Raw genomic sequence first — 22,838 nt, 5'->3', positions numbered from 1 at the left:
TAATAGTACATCCCAACTACACTAGTGTAACCAGAGTGTGTGCCGCCTGGGAGGGCCCTTCAGCTTGCTGCCCCAGGCCCCCACAAAAAATACATATTGCCTACAGCAGACCCAAAAGTGGTGCCACCCTGGGTGGATCACCCCCTCTGCTTCTCTCTAGCTATGCTGGTGCCCAGATATATTATTAAACTGTTGGATCGAAATATTTCATGTCAAAGAGCTACCAAATATAAAGATTTAAACTAGTTACAGGACTTGCTAGAAATCTACCTTAAATAACACCTCTCTTAAAAAGGAAGGACATATGAAATAACTCTACAGAAACTATACCTTGGCAGAGAAAGAAATATATGTTTATGGGTGGAATTTCTCTGATCATAGGTCTGCATGGGGCTAAACAACAACAACTATCTGTTACATTAAAAGTTAACTCGATATGAGAAAGAGTCAATTAAGAACTGCTAGATATCAAAATATAATCTAGAATGACACAATCAAGAAATCAGGTTCTTAAGTGTGTTGGATTTTGTTAAATTCTTTTCTATGGATCTCCAAAACTCTTGTTAAAATATCATTACCAATATTAAAATATATAATCCAAGTATTTAATGAGATATGAATTGAGATAAGAGATTTGATTTAGAGTTTAACCAAACTATACAGCTAGTACAGAAGATACCACACAGATTAGTGGTTGTTAAGCAATCTAAAACAATAACAATACTGGATAAACATAGAAAGGTATTATTAATTACAGTTGAGCTGACAAGTTTCTCAATAGAACTCTAAATTATCAGTGCATAAATGATATTTCTATGTGCTATTCCATTCATTTTAAAGGAACCACCAAAGTTATTTTTTATTTTGTTTTTATTTTATCTTCTACAACTTTATTTCATTTCTCTACAACAGCGATGAAAACATGCAAGGTTGCAAAGTTTTTTTTTTTTATTACCCACGAGGGGCTAAACATAGAAGGGGACAAACACAATCAGGGAACTAGAATTATAAAATGGAGGTATAAAGAAAGAAACAAAATAAAAGAAAAGAATGAATTATGAAAAAGATGATATAATGAGGCGAAATGCTCACTCGACCCCCCGACATCGAGTGGTTACATTGATACCGTTTTGTCCTTCAATGCCTTAAATCTAGCAGTTCAATTCCATAGTCCTCTTTTAGTTCAGTATAATTAGTCCTTTTCGGCAACTTGCCTCTATTGCCGATGACTTTCCACCAATCAATGCCTTTATCATTCTTTTTTACTATTTCCCATTGTTCTTTGTTTACCAAATAACACATCGTAGTCTCACCATCATCATCTACGAATTCTACTTCCACCATATCCTTCCAATCGTTCAACCTTTTAAACATGTCATCTCCCGCGTTCTCATACAGAACGCAAGCAAAACAAACAGGGGGAGGGGAAATCTTATTTTCATCGTGTGTGTTTATTTTTTTCTGTTTTCTTGTTGGAGGGGATTGGGTAGGTTTGGTGTCTGTATGGGTAGGGTGAGGTGGCAAGGGAGCGGATGGGCCCTGGCTGGGTTGGGGTTCACAATTACTTACTTTCTTTTCCTTTTTTTCCTCCTCAGGCCGTTTCCCATTCCTTATCTTCTGGGGTTTCCTTTTCCACTTCTTGTGTCCTCTCTTGTGGTGGAGGCCGTCTCTCCTCTACCATTTTGGGTGGTGTAGGGCAGTTCGCTCTTATGTGTCCCTTCAGGCCACATTTGAAGCACCGTGGAACTCTTCCTTCCACCCTAACAGTCATAGTTATTTCATCCATGGTTATAGACTCTGTAATCTTTTCTACCGTTTCTTTTGACCCTTGGACTATCATCTCCAATTGCTGACCTCTCCAGTTAACGCAGTCTTTTTTCTTGGCCTGGAGCACTACTATGTTGTCCTCATTACCACGGAGGACCGCATCTGCCACCCTGAACACATCAATCTCTGGTGGGATTCCTTCTACCGTGATTCTTGTCGCTCTCCTGCCTCTATACGTGGGCAACAGCACCACTTCTTCACTTCGAATTGTTGAAGCTGCATGTTTCCTTGCTGCTGATGCATTCCGGAACTTTACTTCTACTGTTCCAAAAGTGGAACCGCTAGCCAGGTATGTTATATCATCCCAAATCTGCCTCAACGCCTGTTCTATTTTCTCTGTCGTGACGACATCAATTTTTCCCTTATTTATCGAATATGTTCGATAACTTATCGTTTTCTCCCTTATCCCGTCTTTTACTTCTTGCGGGGGCTTCAGCTTCACTTCGAACCCGTCTCGTGTCATTTCACTTTTATACTTTCCTAGTTTGCCGATGTTCAGTTCCGTCTCCTTACACCTTGCTGCATCAGCAAAATTCCTGTTCCCTGCTGTCAGCATTTGGTCCATTCTTTTCACAGCCTCCCGCAACTCCTCCTCGGACGAAGACATGTTTGAATAACTGTCTTCAGACATTCCTTAACCGGCCGTCTCCTCTCTTACGAGAAGAGAAAACACAATCAAAACACGTAAATACTGAAACCGCTGCTACGCAGCTCAAAAAATTATTCTTTAAAATTCACCAGCACAAAATTCAACGAAGGTTGCAAAGTGCCACAGCACTTCTCCCCACTTCATCTGTCACTAAATATCTCATTGACTTTCTCACGCAAGCTGCATTCTTGTGGATACACATATGGGAAAACATATACACAGATAGAACCAACTTTTGTAATATAAACTAAATGTAACTGATGTCTGCTGCAGTAATGTAAAAAGTACATAGTGAGAACAAGATCTCTTTTACTAAACTACTATTCTAATGGGTTACGAACCTATTACAAATTCTGGTGGGGCAGAAACTTTGAATTGATGGAAAAAATTCAAAGTTGTTAAACACAATAAATCAAATACTTTAAAATAATTAATTGTGTAAAAATGAGTTAAATAACTCTTGCACTGCAGAATGAAAAACTCACTTCACATTTCCAAAATGATTCATTAAAAAAACCTCTTCAGCAAAAAAGTATGCTAGCAGCTCAAATCTTCACCTAGAGATCCAATTTAATTAAGTTATATAACACTTGAAAAATTCCTTAAGAAGAAAAATAAAATGAAGCAATTTCAAATATATATGAAGTTTGCTGAAAATGATAGATTGATGGAGGCACGAGAGACAGGAGGCCACTAGATTGCATACACTAAAATATTTGGTTTTGTACCTCTACTTATTATGATCAATTTATGCCAGAATTTACTATATCTCTCCCTCTATTGTAAAAGTAGCAATGATATAATAGCATAATGTATTGAAGTGTATAGAGGTGAGTGCAACATAACACCACCTGCAGTCAGACCTGTTGAGCTCAAGGCTACTGAAGTGATAGCCCAATACCATATCCACCTGATCTTTGCTTCTATTTTTTTAATGTCAAAAAAATGAAACTGATCACTGTATTGGTGTCGAGTGTCTCTAGTCATCTCTACTTGGGTAGACTTAATGCATAGGAACAGGCAACTGAAATCTGTAAATTTGATTGGAGATTCAGCATTATGGATATGTAAATGTATAGAATGTTTGGTGTACATCATTAATGTTTTAATAATGGCTCCCCTCTGTCATTCTTTCCATCTTAAACTATAACTAATTACCAACTATGTCTCACTAAATATCTAGACCAGATACGAGTAACACACAGTATTCAGGTGCATGTGGCCCATTATGTGTTTTTATATCACATGCAAAATGTCATGTCCCTAAAAACACAAAACTATTTTTGTACCAATATTCTGTAACATTATATTTAAGCGTGATTCCATTAATTTGAACAATTTTTGAGCTGGCAGAATTGTCAGCACACTGGGCAAAATACTTAGAGGCATTCCATCCACCTTTATGTTCTGAGTTCAAATTCCACGGAGGTTGACTTTACTTTTCATCCTTTCTAGCTCAATAAAATAAGTACACGTTGAGTACTGGAGCTGATGTAATCAACTTGGACCCCTCATCTGAAATTGTTGGCCTTGTGCCAAAATTTGAAACCATTATTTCTCTTATTCACTCAAATTTTTATGTATTATGACAAAAAGTACACTGCTCTACATATGACGTTTCAATTATTCTTTCAGTGGTGTGACCTGATTTATGATGAACTGTATTCTATTAGGCCCACTACAGAAAAAAACTTTTGCCCATGCCTAACCTAGAAGTAAATGCATCAAGATTTATGCCTAATACCTAAACCACTACACCTAACTTCTATAATATGCATACACTGCACTTGAACATCATATAACGCAGTAAACTTGTATTGTAACAGAAACCACAAAATAAATGTGTGGTTATCATAGTAAAGAAGTCGTCAAATAAAGAATAGTCAAGAGGAACTCTTACCTCCCAGTCTTCGACTGTTGCCTGCCATTCAGCTATTTTCTCAATACTTTCCATTCTTCGTTTTCTCTCATTAATAAGGCAAGCTATCTTCTTCATAGCATCTAGAGCCTCACAGACATCATGATAATCTGGGTGGGAGGTTGATGTATATTTTAGAAGTTCAGCCAACTGTAATGGATACTTGCAAATTTTCTGTACTGGGGTGAGTAAGAATCCTTCTAATGGTATCTGTTTCATGTCTTGTAGTAAGCGGCAACCCTGGAAGATAATACCAAAGAACAAAAATTGAGAGGAGATAGATAGGGAAGAAGAGAAGGGATATCAAATATGTGTGTGTATACATGTATGTGTGTGTATATATATGTGTGTGTGTATATATATATGTATATTGGTTGAAAAGGTATGTCATTAAGCAAGAAATACATTCAGAAAAAAAGCAGGAGATAAGGAGATAAAGAGGACATCGAGCCTGTAAAAAGAAACATATTTTCAAGTATATTACCATGAGATATATTGAGAAGATTTTTCAACAATGTTAGTTTAAATATCTTCATTTCATGGTAAAGCTTAAATGTATATCTACCACTACCAAAAGTTACTTTTATTTGATTCTTTAAGCTCTGATGCAAAGATATCACACAAAAACTAAAAAGTGTCAAATAAGTTTTACAAATTAAAGGGTTAATTAGTCTGAAAATGAAGCTAACTGTACTTGAACCTTTTTAATAGGTCCACTAGAATTTATTACATAAAGGAATGAAATAAGTGTTTTGGTTGTGAAAAATATATAAACAAAAGTGATGTATTTTAGGGAAAGAAAGAGTTAGTTAGCAAAATATTTAGTATTGGGTCTGAGAAGGGATAAGCAATGATGGGTTTGATGAGAGAAAGATAGATGGGTGCATAAGACAAGGGGTGTATAGAGTCAGTAAGCTGAAAGGAACAGACTTCTGTTGTAGCAGTAGGAAAGACATAAAAATTATACATATCTCAAGGAGAGGTTTGTTCTTTAATCTCAGATGCTATCTAGACTGTATGAGTATGCATATGTAGCAGGTACACAGCACCAAACATGTGAGCAAAAGAACTAAGTAGACACCAATGAATGAAATTGATTACATCACTTTAGTACAATTCTTAGTAGGTAAATGCAGCAAAGGAGATTGACATAAGAAATTCTATTTTAATGAAACTGCCAAAACATCGTGTTAATTTTTAGCTTTTGACAGCAATAGAGAAAAACAAAAAAAAAAAGTAATTGAAAAAATAAAATTCTTTATTATTTGTTTTCCTAGCAAAATATAAGCCAAGAATATTTTATGATCACAAGTATCTGTTGCAGCTAAACGGCACAAAATTACTTTTAAATAGTACACAGACAGTTTTTTTTATTCTTATCTTTTAGTCAGGAAGGAAGGCAGTGCCCATCCTCCATCATAGGGCCTCCAAGACTGGTGGATGGCAGGGAGACATTTGCAAACATAAAATCTGGTCCAGATGCTTGCAACAAAGTGGACTCTGCTGAAGGCATCCAAGGTGTCAGAATGAATTCAACAACCATTCCTCTTTCAAATACAATATATGTATGCATTGAATAGGTAGAGAGATGGTGAGTAAAAAAAAAAAAAAAAAAATTGTGGGAGAGAGGGAGAAAGAGAGAGATAGTGAAAAAACAAAGAACTATGGGGAAATGGAAACAGAAAGACAAATGAAATAGCAACTATTTAAAAAAAAAAAAAGCTCTACTTTTTAAATGTTTGCATAATAATTAAGTAACTTTGAGAGATATGAAGTAAATTATTTTTATCAGTGTAACTTGAAATAAATAAAGCTATGAATGATAGGATGTTGGATATTGGGTTGAAAATCTCTTGGATGGAAAAAAGCTGAAGGCTGCCCAACAGGTATTTTAATCTAATATTCTATGCACTATTATTTTGAGTTTCACGGTTAAAAATAATTTACTTAATATCTCTTGAAGTTTCTAAATTCTTATAATGTAAGCACATCTTACAATTCTCAATGGGAAGAACATGTAGCTTTGATTAATAGCCCTTTCCGGAGACCAATTTTCTCTCTAACTGTATATTCAACTGATACATATTGAATAACTATGATCAGTGATAGGTATGTTAAAAAAGTTCAGGTCATGACCTTTTCTGACTTTGACAAAACTGGTGATCAGCACAAACAAAACGTCAAGAGACTAAATACCATGTCTTGAAATTATATCTTACTGGGACTGATAAAAGTAGAACCTGATATATTATTAAAAAAGTGTGCAGAGAGCTGTGACAATAGAGGAGAAGTTGGTAGTTTGTATCCAGAGACCCACATTGCACTCTGTCAGTTGTCAAGGCAATCAAGTTCACTTAGTTTCAAGTAGGTACCACAATAGTACTGTGGAATTGTGGAGTATTCTGTTCACTTTTAGAATAGAATTCAATCACAACTGCAAGAAAATCTACCTCCAACAGAGAAATGTACTGGCCAGAAGGAGATTTCTCTCTCAACTACTTAACACTGCAGGAAGAGAAAATAAAACCCAGCCCTCAGGATCATTGACATATCAATGATATGGATTAAAACGAATACACCTTCTACAAAACATAAATCTGCTGCATGGTGTTACTTTGATTTCAGTTTTATAATGTAAAAGAGATAGTAAATTCTTTCTGGCAGAGAATCTGAGAAGCAGTTGTGGGTACCATACAGGACTAACCAATTTCGTAAAATTATCCAAACAAGAATACTTCATAACAGATAAAAGGAAAGCAGTTTTAATTTATATTTCTAATTCCAGTGGGTCACAATTGGCAACATTTAGAATATCAGTTTGTAAGCTTTAGTGTCCCCCTTTTCTTCATGCACAGTTAGTAACATTGTCCATTGAAATGTGTCAGTAACCGAAATAATTAACTCTCAACTGGCTCAGTTCACCTAGCTGTAAATTGATAACACAGGACAGGAACTATTTATTAAACTAGGAAATCGATGAGCATTTTGTTAGCTTGCAATACTGAATTCCACTCTCATGGACTTGCAGTAATCCCACAAGTATTAAATCTCAGACTACAGCACTTGAAATTATCTCAGCTCATCTTCTTACTGGATTTAGGCTTTGATTAAAGATACACTGAGTTCACTATGCACAAGTTCCATCGCTAAGTGAATATCTTAATGTGGATGCTAATATTTTCACTACAATAATTGTACAACTAACAACTGTTTCATTACCTTGCAACAATGAGTTCAAATTCTCCCATGAATACAAACCAGTATTGCTATTTCCAACCATTTAATGTTATGAAACTAAAATAAACTCCAGCATATCCCTATACAGTGGCTGTCATACTCAAGAATCTATGCTGAAATAATCTATGCCAAGTTTAGCTTCAATCAATAGTAACCTTCACTACTACAAACCCACCAATGCTCCAGTAATACTTCCACTGTAACATTGAATGTAGCACTAAATGAACCAAAAGAAATAATGAATGTTTAACACCTTACCTCGAAGAAATGTCGATATCGCTTGTTTTTACACAATTCTTTCAACTGATCACAGGCATGAGGGTGATTGTTGCAGTAATCTGAATATATTTCAAAACCTTTCCTCTGTAATACAATATACAAACATATCTTTTAGAAACTCCAAAAAAAAAAAAAAATTTTTATCATTACTTTTCATTACTATTGCATTGGGCTTTTTTCTGGTGCAAGGGACTAAGTAATATTGCATCAGTTAATTTGCAGTTTGAGAAAAAAGTTCCATAGGTAAGAAGGTTCTGAAAAGAGAGATTGCATGCAATATTCAGTGTGGCTTTGAAGATAAGATGGAGTTTAGGGTCAATTCAAGCATATTGAAACTGGAGCAAGCAAATTCTCAAGAATGGCATGTTTTAATATAGTAGCAGAAAGACCATATAACATGGCACAAAGTCATACAGAGGTATTTGATAACTTCTTTTCTTAGGTCCTAAATGTAAATGCATGAATATATATGTTTAGAAAAACTATGCACTCATGTACACATGAGAAGATCTAAAAGAGAAGAAATAATGTGTGTATGTATGTGTGTGTATAAATACACACACATATATATATATATATATGGTGGTTGTCTACTCCTTATGCAGAGTTTGACCACCTCCTGTACCTACACCTTAGAACCATCATGGCATCTGATGTGGCTTTTTAAACAAGACGGTGTTCTGAAAAGGCACTCACATACAGGGTGTCCACAAAGTCTGGGTACATGGGGATTAACACATATTTTAAGAAATTATTATTTCTTATATTTGATTGTTTATGTTATGATTTTATTTACTCCATATACCCAGACCTTGTGGACACCCTGTAGATTGCACATCTGATTTGGAAGTTATCAAATACCTCTCTATGACTTTGTGGATCTTAAAATGACTTTTGTAGATATATATACATACATACATACATATATATACACATACACACACACAATTTATTAGACAGAAAGATTAGAAAGAATACATTTTTCAATTTCACCGTCAAAGGTTCATTAGCGAGTCTAACAAGGAATTGCCAACAAAACTTTGAAGTCACAGCAATTCTGTCTAATAGATTATTTACATTTAACTCATACGTCAAATCTTTTCCCAATGAATGTTACTTGCTTTTAATAACATTATTAAAAACACTAACTTTATATATAAATATATATATATATATATATATATATATGTATGTATGTATGCACACCAAAAAGTGCTTTGATTCAAATTGGCACTATTTCCACTGTCATTAAGTATCTTTAAAAGAATAACATATTATTGAGGGTGTTGGCAGTCTACCATATCTCCATGTAAAGGAAATAGATTTTAAAACTAATTTTTGATTGCCCAATCTCCTTCCCTCAACATACCAATCTCCTATTTACTGCTTTTACTTAAAAAGAAACAACATTTTAAACTTGTATTAACTAACAACAAACCTTTCAATATGCCGCCAACCATTCCACCATTCTTGCGGAAATACAATGTACTCCAAATGGACTACCATTTGTACTACAGCTCTTAGAAAAAACATTTACTATAACATTCTGTAAATCACTAAATAAACATCACTAGGCAAATTTCAACAAGTTACTTGTATCAAAATGATTTTCTATGTTTAATTCATTGTAATTTGCTTTGTCCACTCCAGACTTAATCACAATAATCGCTACTCACAGTAATCTGATTTATTGTTCCTGAGTAACCTAAATTTCCAGTTTTAAGTGTTTAACATTATTCAATCAATCAATCATGTTCAATGAAATTTATTAATGGTCACATTATAAAACTTAAGCTTCTATTAACTTAAACAGAATTTTCAAATTTTTAGAGGAGAGAATGCAACTCAGACGACCTCTTAAGACAGCTGTAGAAAAAAAATGTGAAATGTATAACTCACAGGTTATCCTACAACTCGAGATGTGTTTCAAATGGACCCCCACTTAAAAACCCTCAATTGCCAGGTTATGGTGTTAAACTGGTGACAGAATATGTTGGCCACCCAAATTGCTTTAACATTAACCAGATATAATCATCATCATCATCGTTTAACGTCTGCTTTCCATGCTAGCATGGGTTGGACGATTTGACTGAGGACTGGCAAACTAGATGGCTGCACCAGGCTCCAATCTGATCTGGCAGAGTTTCTACAGCTGGATGCCCTTCCTAATGCCAACCACTCCAAGAGTATAGTGGGTACTTTTATGTGCCACTGGCACGAGGGCCAATCAGGCGGTACTGGCAATGGCCACGCTCAAATGGTGTTTTTTTACATGCCACCTGCACAGGGGCCAGTCCAGCGGCACTGGCAACGACCTTACTCGAATGTTTTTTCATGTGCCAGTAAGGCGATGCTGGTAACAATCACGCTCAAATGGTGCTTTTTACATGCCACCGGCATGGAAGCCAGATAGCTGCTCTGGCAATGATCACGCTCGAACGGTGCTGTTAGTGCTCCATTGGCACGGGTGCCAGTCATTGAATTTGCGTTCAATTTTGATTTCACTTGCCCCAACAGGTCTTTGCAAGCAGAATTTAGTGTCCAATGAAGGAGACGATGTTGGCATGGGTGCCAGTCGTAGAATTTGGTTCGATTTGATTTCACTTGCCTCAACAGGTCTTCGCAAGCAGAGTTTAGTGTACAATGAAGGAAAGGTATGCATAAGTGGGCTGGCTACACCCCTGGCAAAGGTCATAGGTTATGCTCTCACTTGGCTTTCTGGGTCTTCTCATACACAGCATATTTCCAAACGTCTCAGTCACTAGTCATTGTCTCGGTGAGGCCTAATGTTTGAAGGTCGTGCTTCACCACCTCATCCAAGGTCTTCCTGGGTCTACCTCTTCCACAGGTTCTCCTCAACTGCTAGGGTGTGGCACTTTTTCACACAGCTATCCTCATCCTAAAAAGTTAATTATAATTCAGACTGTCTTATGCTTTAACCCTTTTGTTACCTTATTTTTGTTGAAATACATTACTTCTGCTTCATAATTTTGAAAACAATGAAGAATTTAGTAAAATAACTGTCATTATTAAGTTAGTATACAGCAAGGAGCTGGCAGAATTGTTAGCACACTGGACAAAATGCTTAGTGGCATTTCTTTAGGCTTGATATTCGGAATTCAAATTCTGCTGAGGTTGACTTTGTCTTTCATCCTTTTGGGGGTTGATAAAGTAAGTACCATTTGAACACTGGAGTACATGTAATCTCCCAAAATCTTAAGCTGGCGTTTAGAACACAAATTGAAATTCCTAATTTAGATCACTTTAAAACAGGAAGTTTGTATTACAGAACAAGGAATAATCTCAGGCAGGTTGGTATCAAAAGGGTTAAGGTGTTTATCAAAATAATTAGCACTTCAAAGACTGCTGAGTTACTTACATGTTCAATAAAACAATGACCCACTTCACTTTGGTGTAAGTCATCTTTGAGACTGACTTCAAGACTTTTGAAGAACTTTTTAGAAAAAGTGTATATATCCTCCAAATTGCCGAAAATGGTAGAAATCTTGTCGTCTGGAAACATGTCTGGCCTTTTCTTGGCTTGAACAACATAACCCTAAAAAGCAAAACAATATAAAAGTAAACAGTTCATACATTATTTATATATATACATATATACACATACATACTAGCTGATGTACCCAGTAATTCCTGGGAAAGTGGGGCTTATCCCTTGGTTCCATTCTCATAATTGTTTCGCTAATCCAATAACAACAATACAAAGTATGTAACCCTTAAAATGGTCTTTGTGCATTTACAGAGAATACCAAACTGTCTTAGACAGGATCTTGTTTTTAGGAATTCCCAATAGGTTATGAATACTCAAATTGTGAAGTCGGTTATGTAATAACATGAAATTAGTTACCTGATAGTAAGAATTCAAATAAAGTAGCTATGGAAAGGACTTTAATGCATTCCCAGAGTATATAGAACATAGGAGGAAATACTAATAAGGTATGTATACTAAAATCCTGAAGCATGTTATGTAATAACAGGCTAATCAGATATGAGATAATAACAATTCAAAATAAATAACTCTGAAAAGGACTTTTGTATGTCCCCAGAGAATATTACCCTCAGCAGTGCTAGTGTTGGTATATTCGTGAATAAGTCACTAACTGAAATAAATGGATCTATTGTTTAGGAAAATACTATTTACTTATTTAAGGGTTATACTGGATAAATTGCGAAAATAATTCAAACAGTTCAAATACTAAGAAATAAGCTTACTCAGTTTGATTTATACCAAATAATTTAGGAAAATGATTGGGTTATTTCCCTTTGCTATATATAAGGATCCCTTCCAGGGGTGAATGGGTTATTTCCCTTGGCTTTTAAAACAAAATATGTTAGATAAATATAAAAATCCCTTCCAGGGGCCCTATTATCGATTTTTTTTCAACAATCTGAGTATGCTATGAGGTTTCCAGACATGAGTTCCACTCATGTGTCAAGTTTCATCAAAATTGATAAAACAATGTCGGAGGAGTTAGCTAACAACTCCACAGACACACCCACTGACAGAATTTCCTACATATGTAGTAGAATATACATACACACACATGCATGTATATACATACACACACATGCATATATATACGTACACACATACATATATATATATATATATATATATACATACACACACTTGCATATAATGCATACACATGCATGTATATACACACACATTCATATATATACATATACATATGTACACATGCATGTATGTACATATGCACACATGCATGTATGTACATATGCACACATGCATGTATATACATACGCACACATGCACGTATGCACACATGCATGCATGTATATACATACACACACAATACACACATACTTATATATACATATGTATATATATACACACACACACACACGCATATAGTGTAGAATGAATAATTATTTTTAACAACTTTGTTTTAGTAAACAAACTATTCTTTAGACAAATTAAAATACCAGAAACTTATATTTGAAAGCCTGGTTCAAATGGCACCTACTTAAAAACTCTCAAGAGCCAGATGGTAGTGTTAAACTGAACGACAAAGTAGCTGTATAAATTATTTCAGAATTATCTCTAACTCAAACAGTGAAAATAAATTTGAGAATATCAGAATTAAGAGTGACAGAAAGAAAAGAAACGAGTTCTCCACAGAGAGAGAGAGAGAGAGAGAGAGAGAGAAAGAGATTGAGAGAGAGAACAAAAACCATGTAAATTAATGAGAGATGAAACCAGATGTACATAATGTTGTATCTAGTCATCACAATCACATACCAAAGCTTTTGTGTTAGACAAAATACCTTGTGGTATTTAATCAAGGTCCCAGATCTATTTAAATCCCACTGAGATTGATTTTTGCCTTTGTCTTTCAGGAGTTATTACAATCAATAAGTACTAGTCAAGTACCAGAATTAATACAACAAATATTTTTGATCACCAAAAGCAGTCAAGCAACTGACAAGTTATTTTTATTAGCGTGGAGGATAAATCAATTGTAATAATTATTCAATGAATTAACTGCATGTTATAACCACATTTAGAAGTTTATAAAATTGGTCAATAATTGCTTCTAGTATTGGAATTTTGAAATTTTGGAGGAGGTGGTTAGTAGTACTTGGCTGGTTCTTTATTTTATCAACCTTGGAGAGATGAAAGACAAGGTTGACCACAGTGGAATTTGTGGTAGAAGAAATGCTACAAGTTATTTTGTGAAACACTCTAATGAATCTACCAATTCACCACATTCATAATCAATAAATCATTACTTGGTAATTGGAAGCTTTGACAAACACTGCAAAGTTTAGTTGGTTACTACAAGCTTTGTTAGTTTCTTTATCAAGAGATTTAAACAGTGCACTTGATGCTTAGCAAGGTAGTAACACTGAAGTGGTAGGCTTAACTCCCCCAAAATGGATCAAGTCTTAAACAATGCATTGGTTAACTTACTTGTAAAACATCATCCAACTGGTGAACATATTCTCTCTCAGCAGAGATTATCTCATTAATTACATTGGTTCGGGCCTGGTTACTGTTGAACTGGTGAGTTTTACCAACATTGGAGGATGAATCCTTACTGGAATCAGCACCTTCTAACTTAGCTGCTTCTTCTAAATGGTGGTCTTGATTGGCTCGCAACTAAAATGAAATGAAATAAAATGCTTAATTTAACTATAAAAACAAATGATTTATGGAAAATTAGATTATACTTCAAGAAACATGCTAGTTAATAATAGCATGTAAATTTTCCATGCTTTAGGAAATTATCAATTTGGAAAATATCTTAATTTCTGATATTGTATAAAGATATATAAAATTGCTTTTGATTATCAAATTTCAAACAGAAAACGTGTTGGAAATTTGTTTAGGAAGGTACAGTTTATTGCATTGATTGCAAAACACAACTGGTACTTATTCTATAAAGTCCACCATCACTTGACATACCGTAAAAACCCATGTAATTTATGCACTTTTTTCGCAAAAACAAAAATAAACTTTAAGGGGAGGATGTAAATTACTTGAGTAGATCGTTTCCAGAATTTTTTAGAAATTTTTTTTGTTGAAAAATGATGTATGGGAAGTTGACTCATTTAATGTCAATAGGTTTTTACAGAAAAAACTATGATGTTGACTTTTATTTATGCTGGACGGTATAATGCTTACTTTATCTGTATAAATTTACTAAAGCCATTAAATGGTTAACTACATTTCAAAGTTTGATGTTCATGCTGGTAATTATGGTCCAGGCCATATTTTACACTGCTTGGAGTTTCTACCTATTGCAATGGAGCCAAGTATTTTCCTTAAATAGATCGGTTTTTCTCCGCTTAAGGATTCTAGCTTGCGTTTGCACCAGGAAGCTATTTGCTTGCTTTTCCATATTATGACAAAATGAAATTCCTCACAGCCGATATCAGCTCTTACTGCATCTAACGTAGGCCACAACATCATAACTCATCCTTGCGCATGTAAACTCACTAAGTGAATATGACTACAGAAACCTTCATTTACCTTATATGACGTTTAATGTCGTTTCACATTCATGTTGAATTATGCAGCAATCTTATGTCCTCTTCATAGAACACTTGTAATGTATGTATTACCAGTTATTTTGGTATAGTAGATTTTTGCTATTCTTGTTTATGTCTCCTCACAGATGTGTACATTCTAACAAGTCACTTCTTAAATTTTGCATCTCTCTTGTTCAATAAACACTGAGTTAAACTTGCAAAGCTGTTTATTTTCTCCTTTCAATTTTTCATGTTTATTTTAGCAGGTTACCAAACTATCAGTTCGGTTGCCTGACTAAAATGGTAATGACAAATTTTAAACTTTGCTTGACATTTCATAAATGTGAAAGGGATTAAAATTTCAATATTCTGTATCAAAGGTTCCAACAAGAATAGGCAGAAAATCAGAGCTTGAGACGAGAAGACACTTTCGACAAATCAGAAATCTGTTTACATAATCAGTTTGATCGGTCACCTTCCTCTGTCAGTCGAGTAAAGTGTCATCCAAGCTAATGTTTATTGGTAATGAAACTTATTTTGCAACACTTGTGCATATTTATCAGCTTTGTTTTTGTTGATAAGAACTATCAACAACTTTTCCTGTGATCGTGAGTTGAGAAGACATTCAGAAGTATGCTAAAGATTGGACATAATCTCTTGTGAGCAAGAAATGTAAAATAAAGTTTATTATAAACAAGACAAACTCTTCGTAATTTAATAGCTTTCAATGAGATACCAGTTAAAACAGAAATTATTTTTATCTAATGAAAATTTAATAAAATCTAATAAGTGGAATTATGCTAAATACAACTCTAAATTGAAAACCTTTTTCCCCTGGCCATATTGGCAATTCTGAAAATGTTTGAGTGTGTATTTTACATGAGTAGAAGCATTTTTTTAACAATTTTTATCCTGAAAATCACCTGTGTAAATTACACAGGTGCGCAAATTACATGGGTTTTTACAGTACTTGAAATAGAAGCAACACTGAATAATATATTCCTAGATGAACTTTTCCTGAAAATAATTTGGGGTGGCCATGACTGATCTGGGATTAAGTTAACAACAATGGGACAAAAAGAAAATTGATTCTGACAGGAACTGAACTCAAAATGTAGAGAGAGAACTAAATTCTGTTAGTTTTCTCATACTCTATTTCTGATCTTCCAGTGCCCTTCAAGAAGAAAATATAGTGGACTGTTACAATTCGGATTAAATAAAAAAAAATTTTTTAAACTATATAAAAACTGATATTTGTTTTTAGGTATAATATATCAGCAGTCTGTTCAACTGGGTCCATGAGGTAAAACTTCATACAGAAGTGCAAGAGGAAGATGGTGTGATAAATTTGTGCGCAGAAGGAAAAAGAAGTGGTGGTGAAGTTAAAGACTCTAAAAGAAAGTACAAAATTATCTATCTAAGCTTATTCAGTCATCCAGTAACTTAGCAAATGAAATATTCTGTTTAGACCACCAATCCTAAATTAGATATCTTTCTCTTTACAAGATAGATTCCATAATAAAATGGGTCGGACATCTGGCAGCCAAAGCAAAACTATCACATTCAACATCCATAAGGCATATAAAAAAGAAAACAAAAAATGAAAGGAAGAAATTAGCTGATAGCATATGGTAACTTAGAAATACAAGAATCATTTAAAGCATCATAGATTTTCTGAATTTTTTGGCAATTGCAAAAAGCAGTGAAGAGAACTGTGCATTTCCACTAATTTTCTAAAAGATCTATTATTAAACACCTGAATAAACTACACCATATCAAAACACCTTTAAATAGAAAAAAAAAAACTAATGCTTGAGTACATTTATTTGAAGTAAAAATATTTGTCTTTCTTTCCAAAGTTCTTTTCTGCATTATCTTGTTTATTTAGTAAATAGAATAGGTTTCAAATAAAGAATTCCCTTGATTCAGGTTAAATATTCTGAATAAGAATTTACTAAACCAAACATTGATACAGTTAATAACTCATCATTAAGACAAATATGTCTGATTACAAACGCACATGTATTTGCACACAATACACACATGCATCAAACATATTTAAATGCATGCTCACATGCTTATACATAGACATTTACCATTTTCTTAGATCTAGTACTGTATACCTAAATATGTAACGTCTATGTGTATCTTTTATCCTTCGTTTCAGTCATTGGACTGCAGCCAATGCTAAGACAATGCCATGAAGGCTACTGAAAAACAAACATACACACACACACACACTATATATATATATATATATATATATATACATACACATACACACACACATGAGTTTCTTTCAGTTCCTATTCTACTAGATACACTCACAAGGCTTTGGTTGGTCCAGAACTATAGTAGAGATTTTCCTAAGGTGCCATGTTGTTCTGAACCCAGAATCATGTGGTTGGGAAGCAAATTTTTTACCACACAACCATACCTGTGCCTATATGTATATGCAATCAAATGTTTTAATGATGACTAATTAATTGTATCTATGTGTATTAATGCGAGGGTACATTTAATGATAAATGAATACAATGTGATGTCCTCCCTACTTCTAAAGGCAGAACTTGTTGGCAGGTAAGTAGATTGAGATAAACAGAGTAACGTAACATTGCTTGGCAGTACAATATAATGACTGATGGCAAAGTTTGAATGCATATCCCCCAGTCGTGAGCTTCATATTGTTTTCAAATTTATATAAACATATATGCTTTAAATATGTAAGACTAGATTATGTACTGTCACAAAATTAATTTTACTAAATAGAAAATGAGAGTGCAACTACCTATAGTTTTGTATGAATATCCTCTTAAGCAACAAGGTTTGGTTCTTCATTTCTGATAGCAAATAAATGAAATCTCTACTTAGAGTTTCTAGCTATAATGAAAACTTAAGCATTTACTTAAATCTGCAGCAGCATGCTTGGTCTTTGAAAGGAATGAAAAAAAATGGTGATATTATATAAATAGGAAATCCATGCTGAATCTATGGTTCACAATATCAAAATTTAGTTTAAACAAGACTGAATAGATAGAGAACTGTCTTCAATAGATTGCATGTAAAAATTAAGAAAGAAAGATATATATAGTATTATAAAACAGGAATGAAGAAAATCTAGTAAATTAATAGGAAATACTCCTAAAACCAAAATAATTCCCCCCACATACACTTCAATCGTTTACAATGACTGAGTGGTGATAACTTTCAAGTTAGAATGCTTACTTGACTGGAAAGAAAAGCCACAAGGAAAAAAGTAAAAAGAAACCTTTTATGCTACGATCAGAGAAAGGGGGATGATGTAATTATAGAACAAGAAGACACACACTGATAGATATGGAAAAAGTGACACAGAATCCTTAGACAAAGAGATTAAAGAATGTTGGAGAAAAAGAGAGATCAGGAGATAAGAGAGAGCTTAATGAAATGTATACTTACTCTGACAAAATTTGCAGGGAACCAGCCATCTTTATCTTCAAGAATTCCCCACCACCAATCTTTATCTATCATGTCTGTTACTTTGATGACCTCACCAGCACGGAAGGCAAGCTCATCTGGGTCCATTGTAACATGGTCCCATAGGGCTTCAGCGTATGTGAGATTTTCTGTCTCAAAAATCTGAATAAGAAAACAAAAGATTTGTAATTAGTTCAAACTTCACAGTTTACATTTTATTTTAAAATAAACTTTCTGAACACAAGCTTACAAAAATATATAATCATTTAAAAATCTATTTTGTTAAGAATTTTTACAATATAAATATCATAAGGAAATGTATAAGTATTTAATATTTACTATTTTCCTCTTTTGAAAAATATTTAGAATGATGATTGTAGTAATGATTTCAAGGAAAATTGTGAATTTATAAATTATCTATAATGACACACACAAAAACTATGTCTTATTCTAAAACAATTATAATTCCATGAAAAAAACAAAAACATATGGGCCCAACAACTAAAGGATAAATTTCAACCTAGCTAAGTCTCATCAGCTTCAGTGCTGTTGGTACTATGTTCTTTCAGCCACAATGCTCACATAGTCAAACTAAAATCATCTGGTGGAGTAGATTTGGTAAGTGATGTGTGAAGGAAATAAAGTAACACTCTATTTGTGCGGATGTTGAGGTTTCAAATATATTCTTAGATAAAATGACTGATAATGATTATAGAAGAGCATAGCATTGGAAGTAAGTTCTCGGTGAGCTGTCTTCAATTCAGGTTTCAAATCTTGATTATAACTATTCTATTTACATCCCTAAATGCTCTTGGAAAAAAGAATAATTGTCAAAACTCCACCTTTCCATTTCCTTGAACACAATGAGGTTAATGACCTACTAGTAGGTATTATTACTGATTACAAAATATTCCAGAAAAAAAAAGTTTAGTGATTATTTCTCTTTAATGTTGCCTTCAAGTCATAAAAGAGGTAGGGAAATGTTAAGTTGGAACATTTATTCGTCTCAAAGGCACTAATGATTCAGGTGTTTCTAGTTAGGAAGCTAAACTGGTCAGGAGTTCATTTTACTGAGAGTTTAGTACTTCTATATTGATGTATCTACAAGAAGTATTGATGTGGGGTGCTAGCAGCAGTAACAGTTTTTCTATGCTCTCTGTTACTAGTTAATAACAGAGAGTATAAAAGTCCATTAATACTTTAAAAGTTACTGTAATGGGAAATCAATACCAAGCAATGAAATAGAGGCACAATGGGATTCTTGATGGATCTACAGGGAAAAAAGACTTTAAATGCACTACATATACAGGAGGTAGCTAACAGCAGAGGTGCCCTTGAAATGAAAGCCATGAATTGCTTCTATAATTTGCAAGTAGTCAGTCCTGTTTGCTCCCTATTTGACCTAATTAGAGTTAGAAGTTGCTAAATATAACAGACTGAGAAAGTGATAGGAGCTCAGGAAGTTATCTTATTGGTTGGTAACAAAGGGTTTTTTCTCTCTCTGTGCAGAAAGTAGATTATTTGAAACATGTATAAGAATTGCATGTGACATAGTAATGAAGTATAGGTATTGCATGTTGAAGGTTTATGACAGTTGCAGAGAAACTGAGATCTATAGGAAATACAAAACGAACAGCATCAGCTAATGTTTGCAAGGGAGATATGTAATATATGGTACTACAAGTATCTGATAGCTGCTGGATGATAAAAAATGCTTTGTGATATTAGTACAAGATAGCTGTCACAGAGAAAGAAGGGAAGAAGACATGGTTATGCGATTAAAAATTTCACTTTGCACCTACATAGTTCCAAGTTTGATTCCACTGTGCAGCACATTGTGAGTAAAATATGGTAGATGGAAACTGCCTAAGTTAGAAATTCTTCTTCTTATGAGCCAGCATAATCATTTATGAGCTGGAGAAAATGCATAGTAACATTTCTTCTGGTTTTACATTCTGAGTTCAAATTCCACTCAGGTCAACTTTGTCTTTCATCTTTTCAGGATTGATAAAATGAGTACCAGTTCACAAGCTCCCTTCCCCAAAATTTGGAACTTGTGCTTATAGTAGAAAAGATTATCAACATCATCATCATCACTAGATACAATTTAACAAAGCAAAGCAACTATCCTCTTTTGCATATTGATCTTCAGAGAGTGCAAATATCATATATCATCATCAACAATATCATATTAACATCCATATTTCCGTGTCTGCATGGGTCAGATGGAATTTCTTGAGGTAGATTTTATACAGCCAGATACCCTGCCTGTTGCCAATCCTCACTTATTTCCAAACAAGGTAACATTTCTTCATGAGTGGACATATTTTAATGGAAGATTAGAAATGAATGACACTGTTTGTATGAGGGTGACTCTCATTAGCAGCTATCATGTTATGTAATGTACATAGATATTATATATATATATATATATATATATATATACATAAACAGTTTTCTTTCAGTTTCCACTTCACAAATTCACTCACAAAACTTGGTCATACTTGGATTATAGTAAAAGACACTTGTCCAAGGTGCCATACAGTGGGATTGAATTTGAAACTATTTGATTAAGAAACAAAATTCTAAACCATTACATATATATATATATATATATATATATATATATATAATGCACACACACATATAGTGCATGTGTGTGTATGTCACACACACACTTTTTTGGCAAAGGCAAAGAATATGAATATTGGCAAAAAGGCAATGACACCGCTTTATGCTATCATCACTGGAAATGCAGTGAACCAATGATTGACTTATTGGAACTCTTAACTAAAGGATGCGACAGCTTATATATTATTATAAAATGAGATAAATTAAAACTGAATTCTAATTTTATAGATATTTGGCCTCACAGGTGGGAAGAGGTATGATTAAGAAGATTGCTGCGGCATCATGACTCTGGACTTATCCAAATTATGTGAGCATGGAAGCAAATATTTCAATGATGATGAAAAGTCATTGATCTCTAAGATTTATGAATTTTGGCTGAATATTACTTTGTAGATATAAATCATAAATTGTATTTCAGTTTGGTCTGAGTAACCTCTTAAATTTAAATGGTTTCAGTGTTATTACATTTAACTAATGTATAATGTTCTCCATAATGTGTAATGCCCCATAGACCCAAAAATGCAGTGTGACCATAATGGCATGCATGTAGTTGGTCATTTTTAAGTAAGAAAAAAAAAAGCATAAGAGTTATGCATTTGTGACCACAGTGTGGTCAAGAAGGTTACACTGATACTAATGAAAATAAGATTTGTCAAGATAATCAAATTCTAAAGAAAACAATTTTCATGGTATTTCTAATATTTTATAGATTTAAAAAAAAGTTGTTTCTTCTTACCTATTTATTTATATATTTGGCATGAAACTAAAAATATCTTAGATTTTTCCCATAACATATGTATTACAGTTTGAACTTTGTATAAAAATGAGTGGTTATCGCATGAACTTGACAAGTTGTGCTACTTCACTGTGACAATCAAGTATACTTGTAGTTATATTTTGATATTTCCTTATCACACATTTCTCAGACTCCATACCAACAAACCTATTGAACTGTATAGATAGCATGGCACCAAAGGAAGCACGTTGAAAATAAACAAACCAATTTATCTAAGTAGGTCTAAAATATAAAATTGGTTATAAGATGGAATCAGTATTTAGGGTGAAGTGATCAAATCATATATAAAGTTTTAACTTTACCAACAAAAAAAAATAAAGAAGGAGCATTTTTAGCAATACTGTGCATGCATTCACTTCATATACACATATACCAACTGACAGTGTGTGCACATATATAAGAATGTCTAAATTTATTTACAGGCATAGATGTTTTTACATGTATGTGCACACTATTTTCAAGAAGTAATATTACCTACAGAAGCAGTCAAATACATTTAAATGTAAATCATACGGACCCTTCTTTGTAATTTTTTTTTTACTTTAATGTTTTTTGTTTTTAATGAATATATATTGTAGTTTGAACTTTAATGAAGGTATGTATTTAGATAGCTAGTGTTTCTTTCCTTGTAATCTTTTTCCTATTCTATATGTTATCCCACCCCCACGAGGCCCACCTATAGTTAAATGAACTCCTAGAAAGAAGATTAGCAGGCATTAATGCCAGAAGTATAAGGCGGCGGCCTGGCAGAATCATTAGCGTGCTGGACGAAATGCTTAGCAATATTTTGCCCGTCATTATGTTCTGAGATCAAATTCTGACGAGGTCGACTTTGCGTTTCAACCTTTCAGGATCAATAAAATAAGTGCCAGTTGAACACTGGGATCAATGTAATCAACGCATCCCCTCCCACAAAATTGCTGCCCATATAGCAAAATTTGAAACCATTATTACCAGAAGTATGATACAACATTAATGAAACCTTTAATGAAATTTTAGCTCTAAAATTCTGATTAAGTTAATCAACTATA

General features: G+C 33.8%; 1 protein-coding gene across 10 annotated transcripts in view; it reads right to left on the bottom strand.

Annotated features, from left to right (window-relative positions):
- LOC106874706 (uncharacterized) overlaps positions 1 to 22,838 on the bottom strand; it is a 777,908-nt gene that overhangs the window by 22,732 nt on the left and 732,338 nt on the right. For all 10 annotated transcript variants that reach the window (XR_016241517.1, XR_016241515.1, XR_016241516.1 and 7 more), the window contains 5 exons: positions 18,363 to 18,542; positions 13,864 to 14,052; positions 11,290 to 11,466; positions 7,890 to 7,994; positions 4,371 to 4,634 (listed from right to left, as the gene is read on the bottom strand). Coding sequence is in view for 7 of the 10 variants with exons in the window: in XM_089350800.1 (XP_089206926.1) it covers positions 4,371 to 4,634; positions 7,890 to 7,994; positions 11,290 to 11,466; positions 13,864 to 14,052; positions 18,363 to 18,542 (915 nt within the window). In the remaining 3 variants the exon portion in view is untranslated. The remainder of the gene's footprint in view (positions 1 to 4,370; positions 4,635 to 7,889; positions 7,995 to 11,289; positions 11,467 to 13,863; positions 14,053 to 18,362; positions 18,543 to 22,838) is intronic.

Source organism: Octopus bimaculoides, chromosome 4 (genome assembly GCF_046866305.1).
Source record: "Octopus bimaculoides isolate indiv1 chromosome 4, ASM4686630v1, whole genome shotgun sequence".
NCBI classification, from domain to species: domain Eukaryota; kingdom Metazoa; phylum Mollusca; class Cephalopoda; order Octopoda; family Octopodidae; genus Octopus; species Octopus bimaculoides.
The sequence above is the reverse complement of the archived record's forward strand: the minus strand, read 5'-3'. Positions and strand labels throughout refer to the sequence as shown.